Source organism: Brugia malayi (genome assembly GCF_000002995.4).
Source record: "Brugia malayi strain FR3 genome assembly, contig: Bm_v4_ChrX_scaffold_001, whole genome shotgun sequence".
Taxonomy (NCBI): domain Eukaryota; kingdom Metazoa; phylum Nematoda; class Chromadorea; order Rhabditida; family Onchocercidae; genus Brugia; species Brugia malayi.
In genome coordinates this window covers 7,340,246-7,350,308 of record NW_025062479.1, presented here as the reverse complement: position 1 = coordinate 7,350,308, position 10,063 = coordinate 7,340,246, and the positions used below count along the sequence as shown (strand labels likewise).

At 33.5% G+C, this 10,063-nt stretch overlaps 1 protein-coding gene and 1 non-coding gene across 2 annotated transcripts; one reads left to right on the top strand and one right to left on the bottom strand.

Annotated features, from left to right (window-relative positions):
• Nucleotides 1-4,955: 4,955 nt before the first annotated feature.
• Bm15505 lies at nucleotides 4,956-5,066 on the top strand. The gene has a single exon (XR_006227901.1). It is a non-coding gene; the product is annotated as a 5S ribosomal RNA (ribosomal RNA).
• Nucleotides 5,067-7,319: 2,253 nt separating this feature from the next.
• Nucleotides 7,320-8,716, bottom strand: Bma-elo-1 (Uncharacterized protein; the record flags this gene model as incomplete). The annotated part of the gene is made up of 5 exons (XM_001899000.1): nucleotides 7,320-7,466; nucleotides 7,579-7,714; nucleotides 7,792-8,041; nucleotides 8,210-8,393; nucleotides 8,582-8,716. 5 exons carry the CDS (start codon nucleotides 8,714-8,716, stop codon nucleotides 7,320-7,322), a joined length of 852 nt encoding a protein of 283 aa, XP_001899035.1.
• Nucleotides 8,717-10,063: the final 1,347 nt, after the last annotated feature.

The following is a 10,063-nucleotide window of genomic DNA, read 5'->3' as shown; positions in this document are numbered from 1 at the left end:
AGTATGTAGTGTGTAAGTGTGTTGCGGGCTTATCCGATATCAAAAACAATATTGGTAAATGGGTGTTAATCGCACCATTCGCATATGTTTATGTGTAGAAACTTCAGCATTTCCTGTAGAATGTAATCTCGTTGCTGCTTGTTTCAAAACTAGAGAAGGGTTTTACGAACGGCTTCGATGTTGCGAAATTTTTACGACGAATTACCTCATATATTTCTATTATGATTTCTTTAAATCTAGCACTTTTGTCTTTTAGCTTTTGTATATATATATATATATGGCAGTGATTTGTCCCAGTGATGCTCGTTTCTTATTCTTATGCTAGTTAAACTGATAATGATTGTAACTTGTGGTCTTAAATTAAGAGCTTCTATTCATTATAGGAAATATGAAATGCAGTATTTGCGGCATTCTTTCCCATATTGCTATGGGGCGCTTACTACCACTAAATACTAAGGTAAGATAATCTGGGTGGCAGAGTTATAATTTCAGAAGATCTTTCATTAGAAGTATTTTTAATGAAATGTTCTATTTAACAACGTATGCACTTGTTTGGAAATTATTCGGGGAACACGTTGCAAATTTTTCATAAACTACCGCGGATTGGATTTCGCTATCTTCATAATATCTCTTCATAATTTTGATTATGGTATCATGATACTTTTTTTTTTATGGAACTTAGTTATAGATAAATGAGTTCCAGCTTTGATACTTCCACTATTTTACCCTCCCTCCTATCCAAAAAAAAGTTGAAAAACATGGAAATCAATTAAATTCTTGAAAGCACTGGAACACAAAACCTACTGAATTTATTTCCAAAACTTAATTTAAAACTCCATTCTACAGTAACCTGTTTCCCAGGCTACGGGCCTTTTCATATTTAGGTGTTGGAACGATTACCATGACTAGAATGCACATTTTTTAAGCATTGATGGTGTCTCATTACTGAACGCTGTGGGAAGCTCCATATTTTCTTTTTCCTCACCACCTTTTGAGTATTTTTCCTTCAATAAACTTTCTAAGGAAGTGAAAAATCCTTCCCAATTGCCTTCCGCTCAAAACTATATATCCTTTGATCTACAAAAATTCATTTGAGAATACTTGTTACTACCTTCAGCTTCCTGTGGGCGGGGAATGGAACTTGTAACAAGGAAAATCCCCACCTAAAAGGTTCAGTTTTTAAGCTTTGTCTCTTTATAAAAACTGCCCTTGAAATTCTTGTCCACCTTCTCTCCCAAATAATTTCAAGATTACCTGATGTTATATAAGATCATTTTATTTCTTTCAATATATATATATATATATATATATATATATGAAGGAATAAGTCCAATGCTACGTGAATCATGATCAGGAAATCATTGGCAAGTCTTATAAGATTAACTGGCAAATTTCGGCACACTCATGTTAGTGAGCAGTCAAGTAATAAATTGCTCGTTACGACTAATCCTAGTTATTGTGACAAGCTATGACAACTAACAGTCGCTTATTTCAGTGATTTTAAAATTAACTGAAGAAAGTGAATACGCTACATATTTTCGTGCTTGTAAAAAAATTATCGACTGTGTTTCTTAATGGTAAATAGTACTGACATAAACAAATAAAGAAATGGAACGTGGAGAGAGAAAGAGAAGAATGAGGAAAAGTCAACGAAAAAGTATGGAGCATTTCTATACAACGAGTAAGTCATACTACGACTTCCAGAAACCGTTAATGTTTTTATGAAAAAGCAATATTTGTGAAATACTATGCGTCAAAACACAACAACTTTCTATCCATTTTTCTTGATGTAATTTCTATTTCAATCTACTTTTTTAAAACTTCTTATCCTGCTGATGTAATGCTGATAGCCCCAGTTACTTCCCTCAAATGACAGTCATATTCATGTATTTGAATGCAGGCTGAAATCCATCAGTGTGTTATTTTTCTTTGTTAAGAGTTTGTAAAGCAGAAAGATAGTGAAATCTCGTGTCAAAGTGGAATTGTAATGATCAAGGTATTTCAAACACTGCTAAAGAATCATAAATGCACTAAATGTGCAGCTTTTCATCGAATATGTGGAAATTCTGACTGTGAAAGAGTGGATTTCGATTCGACAGTTGTTAAGTTTGTTCTAAGCAATAGGAAAAAAAAGCAGTAGAAAAAAAAAATTCAAATCAAAGGTCGAATTTTAATACTGAATGAAATAAATAAGAACAGTCCATCAGTGAATTAGTAGCAAACAATATTATGTGCAGTGCGACGCAACAAGCAATAAAACAATCCTTCTCACCAATCAGTTTGAGAAAATTTGAACGGACGCTGTTTCATGGATACCATCCTAATCAATTGATAAGTGACTAACAATAAAAATAGGTAAACTAAAACTATCAAATTACCACCGAAACTCTTTTTCACTATCGATAACGACAAAAACCATGCTTGGATTTATTTCCACATAAATTTTTTTAAGGCAGCTGTCAACGTGCATGATTTTATCATTCTACCACGCATACGTATATGTAAAGCCGAAAGCGTTACACATGCAGGATGAGTTACCGTATTGAAGCACATAAATTTTTTTTCTACTTAATTTTGTGAGAAACACTGACATAGAAATATATATTTTGCTTCTAAGGAATTATATTTTTTTGATATTTATAAGAGATCCTTCCTATTTTTAGAAAAAACAATTTTACAACAGTGCGGGAATTGCAGTGAAAACCAAAAAGGCCAACTTTCTCAACAAGCTAAAATATATGCTTTACAAACAAGCATCATTCAACCTTTAAGAAAAACAAAAACTGTTCCTATGTTTTCTGCACTTTGCCCAATCACTTGCAAGTTATCATGAGGCAAAAAAAAAAAAAAAAAAGTGGAATGCTGCTAACTAGAGAAACCTATTAAGGACAATTCGCGACAAGATTTCTTAGATTTTGAAGTAATTCTTAAAATGAGCTCTCAGCTGACCATCTAATGAGTTCGTTTTCACTATTTGTGTTAGATGTGGTAGAGTTTTAATTCTGACTTCAGAAACTGGTTGGAACAGCAAAAAGTGACAGGTTCAGTAAAGCAGTTTTACAAATGAAATTTTGGGATTTGGGGAATAGTACCGTAATTTGCAAAATGATGAATCAAATGAGCTAGGTGCGAAACAAATGATCTCGACTATTGGTGAAATCATAGTTTTGGAAGTTTTTGTACCAAATATTCTAACGCTGTTATGCATGATAATGTTGATAGCCATGAATTTTCAAGTAATTACGGTTTGGAAGGACAAAGGTATTATTGTCTTCCCGCCTTTTAGCTACTCTTCTTATACTAATTTTGAAAAGTAACTTCCGCCATGATCATCTATTATAATTCTATAAAAAAAGTGCTTTCTAACATTCTTTTTGTATTATAAGTAAATTAAATAAAATTTAAAAACTGAATAAAATAGAATTTTTAGGAAATTTAAAAAAGTAAAGCAAATAAAAATAAAAACAAAAAACTAAATAAAATTTTTGTTCACTTTAAAAATGTCAGAAACCATCCAGCTTTAATTTCTTCACTTACATTCACTTATTATAATTCTTAGAAATTTTTGCAGTGCATGTTTTTTTTGTTCTTATTTCAGCTTTCAAATTATAACTTCTGTTTTATATATATGAATAAGGGGGACAGATATAAATGACACGGAACAACTAATTTAGAGAGCTGAAGATGCTTCAAATAACAACTGTATTGACAAATATTTTGTATTTATAGTGACGTAATTGAGTTTCCTCATAAGAAGCTCACACTCATCTGTTAATAACTCATAAAAATTCCTGCTGAAGTTGGAAATGAGACAGTTCCAGTGTAAGAATTGCCTAAGTGTTCGCTGTCCACTTGTCGTTGTTGTGAATCACGTAAAAGAAGAGGATTGGAGAGACTAAAGCAGGGAAATAGGAAATGTAACGGAAGAGGAGAACGAAAGACAAATCCGTTTCATGTAGTGATAACGGGAATAGGAATTATAACAGTACTAACTAGGAAAATGTAAATCGGTGGAATGGTGAACAGCTCCCTTATCTCAAATTAAGTTATAGTGAGGTAGACCGTTATGTAGGATGGAAATATATATAACCTTATATGAAAACAATCACTGTTACGAATGAGAATTTGCATTTCTTTACAGGCAATTGTGCCAGCAATATTCACGAAATTGCATTTCTGAACATCTTCCTTCAGTTCTATGTTAGTTTAATATAATCAGAGGCTTGTCTCCTTCTAGACTTAACTGTACTTATTTAATTTTAATAAATAGGTTTAAACTGAAAGCCTTATTCAATAGTATCCAACAACTGAATACTTCCTTTTTCCAAGATTATGCCAAAGAGTTATGAAGATATCAAGAAGTTGATTATACTGGCTGGCGTATTTTTCACTTTTGCTGTTTTATTCATTTTTATGAAAGTGGGGTTAGTTCCAGAATTTCACTACTTTCCAGTTCTCAACATAGCTGCATTGTTGCCTTAATTTTAAAATATTTTTTACCACAAACAATCGAAAGTGTGAAGTTATCTCTACCTGTCTGAAACGTTTAAATTTCCCAAGACTTTACATTTTGTACAAATGAAACTGCAGAAATCTCAATCACTTTATGTGACCTATACTAGAAAAAGATTTTATAGGTAACAGCTGATGAAATTTTCAAGTGGTCGCCAGTTGTGTGGCTCGTTGGGGTATTGTTGTGTTGCTTATTTATGAATTTTCTATATATTATTTTGAATGCATGAAGATCGAAATTTTTTTTTATTTGCAAATCTTTCAATTATGTATTTTGTTCGATGATTGTTGAAAATAATGATGTAAATTTAGCAATTTGAATATTCTTGAATAACAATTTGGACGCAATTGTTGCTTGAAGTAAAAGTTTTAATCGTCCTCGAAATGTATGCTACAACCAATCGGTTGAATGTGATGTATGCTTGAACATATTTGTAATGATGGTCTACAACCATACCATGTTGAAATGTCGTCCGATCTGTGAAGTTAAGCAACGTTGGGCCTGGTTAATACTTGGATCGGAGACGGTCTGGGAATCCCAGGTGTTGTAGACATGTTTCCGATATTTGATGGAATAACTGCAGTGGATGCAATAATACAGTGATCAAAAATCGACCATAGCGCTTTATGTTTGATCCGTTTGCTGAAGGAATTTGGGTGTTTCGGCTATTGTGGCTTGAAAATTTTGGGACGTCCTGCATGTTTATAGGGCAATAAATGCGTTAGCAAGAATGAGTTAGTGTCATCCTTACCCGTCTATAAAAGACGGCAACTTACAAGGATTAAGAGAGAGGTGCTGAATCATTACCCTGGATTCGTCCGGAAATTTCGTACATATATTAAGTATTTTACAAATTAACAATTGATTAAATTTATAAAAAAAAATTAACGATCAACTAAATTTCTATTCAGCGTCAATTTTCCAGGAAGAATCGCTGCTATGGTTAAATTTGGTTATGTCACTTCTGTGTCTAACTATAGTGCACTACGATCTCGAGTGCTACGGTAGAAATGGGTCATCATGGCCTCCAATGTACTGTAATAGTGTCGTGTCATTGCTGTCCTATAATGAAGTTGTTGCCCATCCGCATTGCAGGATTAGATGCTTTTTTATTCCACTTAGAAGTAAAAATCAAGCTTCTTTCACAATCCATCATTCACGCATAACATTTATTAGAAATACTGCAGCTGGTTTAATAGATACCATATGGCAGAATTTATTCCTTTACACTCAAAGGGCCAAAATTCTTTAACTGCATTTCAGATTTTGTAGCAGTCGTGAAAAAGACAAGGAATTCCATTCATGCACAGATTTCTTCTGAAATGTGTTTCCCAATTGCATTCCGAGCTCCATAATCAGGAAATTTTCAGTTATTTCATTTACGAAAAAAGCTTCCTTGTATAGCAATCATCAACTATTTCTTGCTGCAACAAAAGGTTTTAAAAATAGAATTATTACCTTCTTCCAGGTCCCCAAGATATTTTTTAAATTAATTACCATGGATTTTATATTACAGAACGTCCGCAAAAATATATAACAACTGCAACCCAAAGTTACTTACTAACTGTGCCATGCAGACATGGCCGAATCTGTCCATCAGTACCAAAACAAGGAAAGGATATATCGACAATAGTATTTCATTATCCAAATTCACCTTATTAATGCTATCGGCTCACTTTGCTTCACGACATCCTCTCTCTATATCAATAATTTTAAACCCCTTAACAATGTGTCTTCTCATACGTTGAAGAACCTCGAAAAAGTCAGTAAATTTCTATATTTCTGAACGTACAAACACATACTACGTGATTTGCGGACAAAGCTCCAAATAATGTGATGGACTTTCTACCTTGAAAAGTTTTCATCCTTTATGCTAGTGATTACAATTCTTATTTTACTGCTGAAATTCTTCAACTACTTACAGACAAATGATATGAAAACGAAACAGCGAGTAATTTGTACTACAACAGCAACCATAAGCAGAAACACGGACATAGCGCCACCAAATTACAATGAAGCCATAAAAATGTCCAGTCACTAACCTACTAATTATATATCACTGATTATATCAAACGACTTCAGGATTTCCGCTCTCCATACATATCGCCACACTGTAATCCCGTTTTAACAATAAATAAATTGAAATTCGTGAACTTCGAAGTAGCCTGTCAAATTCTAGCAAACTTGATTGTACCGCATAACACGTAAATGATTTATTACCAATAACAGCACTGCATAACTACCACTTAAGAAAATGATGTTCCAATATTCAAAATCAAAAAGCTTTTAATGCTATGGAGAGGTATATGGTCCTAATATCGATCATGATAACACACTGGCCGTCTTTCCCAAGACTGACTACAGGCCACATCGAATCTCAAAAAGAATATACTAGAAAATGATTACAAAGAAGTAATCTTCGAAGCCAGTTTATGACTATGTTCCAGACGACCTTTGGTTATATTATTTCAAAACAATAAAGAAAAGAATAAAAGTATATCATATACCCTGTCTTTGTATCATAACCTGTAGGATGCAGAAGTACAATATGAACGAAGGAAGAGAAATTAACAAACAATCACAAAAAACAATCATAAAGCAATATTACAATACACCAGCAATATACGCACAATCAATATTTAATATAATGGGAATAGTTTTCCTAATAACTTACTAACTGTATATTTAAAGTGTTGAGAAAAATGTTTGGGTTTGCAATTGCAAAGTGAAAAAAAAAAAACGTTAACTGTTTTTTTATTAAAGAATTTATTAGTAATTCAGTTGCAAGCAACACTAAAAAAACCATTTACTGTTTCTTTTTGTCAATTTTGTATTTCGATTTACCACCGCCGAATACATAAGCTTTGCAGAAAAAATTGACGAAAAGAATCAAATAAGTAATATCCATGAAGAGTGCTAACTTGAAAATGCTGTCATCGAAATCACAGTCCACCTAAAAAACTCTTACTTTAAATTTGGAAAAGTGTACAACAAACAAGTGATATAAACTTGCATCAAAAAGATGATTTCAATTTGAAAATTACAATGAACCAAAAGTAACAAACCTTCCTGACATAAATTAGTATTCCAAGGTGTGCAAGTATCAAAACACTGAGCACAAATTGAAGGATTTGAAGCGATGTTATAAACATTGCGACACGGCGTGGAATCCGCATTTTCATGGAACACAGGAAATAATAACTAGAAATAGGGGAAAATAAATCAGCTACATAGAATGCATAAAAATAAAGATCGTTAACTACAAGAATACAACATACCTGTACATAAACGCATGTACGAAGAAATTCATGAAAATGCCCCAACGGTTAAATCCAGGAGTATGTGGATACGAGTAGAAAGCATAAATAAGTGTAAGAATGTGGTGGTACCAGTGAAGAAACATGAGTGGTTTTTTTCGCAAAACCAGAAATACGGTATCAGCCAATTCGAACAGCTTTGATACAATGAACAGCCAACCCCAGAAACCGTTCGATCCCTTGGTGAAACCGTAAACTTTACAGTACGAAGCTGCAATATTGGAAAAAAAAATCACATTATAGCAGTTTATATCAAATCACATGCACTGGATAACTTCACTTCTCTGCAGTTTCGCAAAACTACGTTGTAATTTATATTAGAAACATTTAAAAGCTGAACTTCCAACCATGTCTGAAGTCATAAAAATGATAAAAAAACCTTGGAAGCCATTATTTTGAATAGTACCAATAAATTCTGGAAAAAGCATAACAGTCCCCATAATGCTGAACAGTGCAAGAAGTGCATTCCAAATATTCAGCGGTAATGTCAAATTAAACGGTGCCCGATTTCGCATAACAACATATTTTATTCCAAAGATAACAAGAAAGTATGCAAAGCACGCCTAAAACATACCTTATTTTAACGAAATATGATAAAATGTTGTCACCATCAATAAAATCCCTGACTAGCTGTTTATTATATGAATTGTAAAGATAAATACTAACAAACTCATTCGGAAAGCCCCAGTAACGGAATGCATAGATAGTAACTTCAAAAATGTTCTTTCCATGACAGAAAACTGGAAATTACTTGAATGGCGAAATTCTGATGTTGAAGAACCCATTCCTTAGATTCCTGCTCCGGAAATACGGGTGAAGTGATAATTTCAACAAAACGTCGCACATTTATCTTTGGTGCAGCAAGAACCTGCTCCTGTGTTACCATCTGAGACACTAGCAAGAGCCTGAAACCACCACGTGGAAAGCCAAACAGTAAAATATTCCTCAAAGGAATGAAAACGCAAACCTTTCCCAACAACCATCCAATCACAACAAACCAGCCGACCACTCCGAGCTGAAATATTTTCGGATTTTGGATGGGTGCCAAGATTTACCGCTTCAATACATTTTGTAAGAGGTGAGGATTGCGCAATCTGTGCAATAGGGATGCATGCGGTACTGCTTCGGGAGGGAGGGTTCTTAGTGTCTGGTTGGTGCAGAATGTAGACTCAGCAATGAAAGTAATGGTGTGACATCTGTCTGCAACTGTTTGTAACTAATGGGGTGAGGAAGGGTGAAGGGAACCGTCATTCTGCTTCTACGGTTCGTTAAAGAGTATAACAAAGCAAGGATGTAATCGAGGTGCAATACTACGCAGCAGAGAAGAGCAATGGGAATAATGATAAATTTTGAAGACTGAAATACTACCACTATTTGTTATCAGTCAGGTTAGTACAGGGGGCGGATCAATAACGCAATCATGATCGTTGAGCTATTGGCGAAAGCAGCAACTGATGATGAACTGTGACAGGAAATTTGTGAAGGCTAAAGGTTAGCCATAATTCAGCACCTTATCTGACTCGTCTTGCTCAAATTATTTTCACACTGACTTGCAATTTATTTGTAAATGAAGATGAATCCATCTTTTTTTCTTTTTTTTTTTTTGTCAGTATTTCGAAATTAGAAGTAAAATTCAGGACATATTAAAAACTGATATCACCTGTTGTCATTTTACTGTATTTTTGTCATCGCTTTGATGTATATTCTTTCAAATTAAAGTAAAATTGAAGAATAGATACTAAACTAAATTAGAAATAATATAAACTAGAAAATGAGGTAAAATAAATCACTACAAACACTGAATTGAAGCAATCGAAATGAGGAAGTGGGCAGGGTTCAATTATTTTTCCCAAAAGCGCATATCTATATTCGATTTATTTACGTGGCATCTATATACCTACACTATGTATTTTTATTTATCTTTATAAAAAGTCAACTTAAATGATCTAATTTCGTCACTGAATTTCTGAATGCTTTCTTATTAGTTTATTACAAATATCGTCAGCAGGGGTCATTCGCGGATTGAACCAGTTTTAAGCTTCTATAGTTTCAAGAATACAAAATATTTTAGTTTCACTGTTGTGTCAAAAACCGTCACTATCACGGAAACTTCACGGAAATTTCCTTTACAAAAGAAAGGAAAAACTACACATAATGCATGAATGGTGGAAAAAAGTGATTTGAAGTTATCTTCTTCAAATCACTTTTTTTGTCAATTCATATTACCTTCATC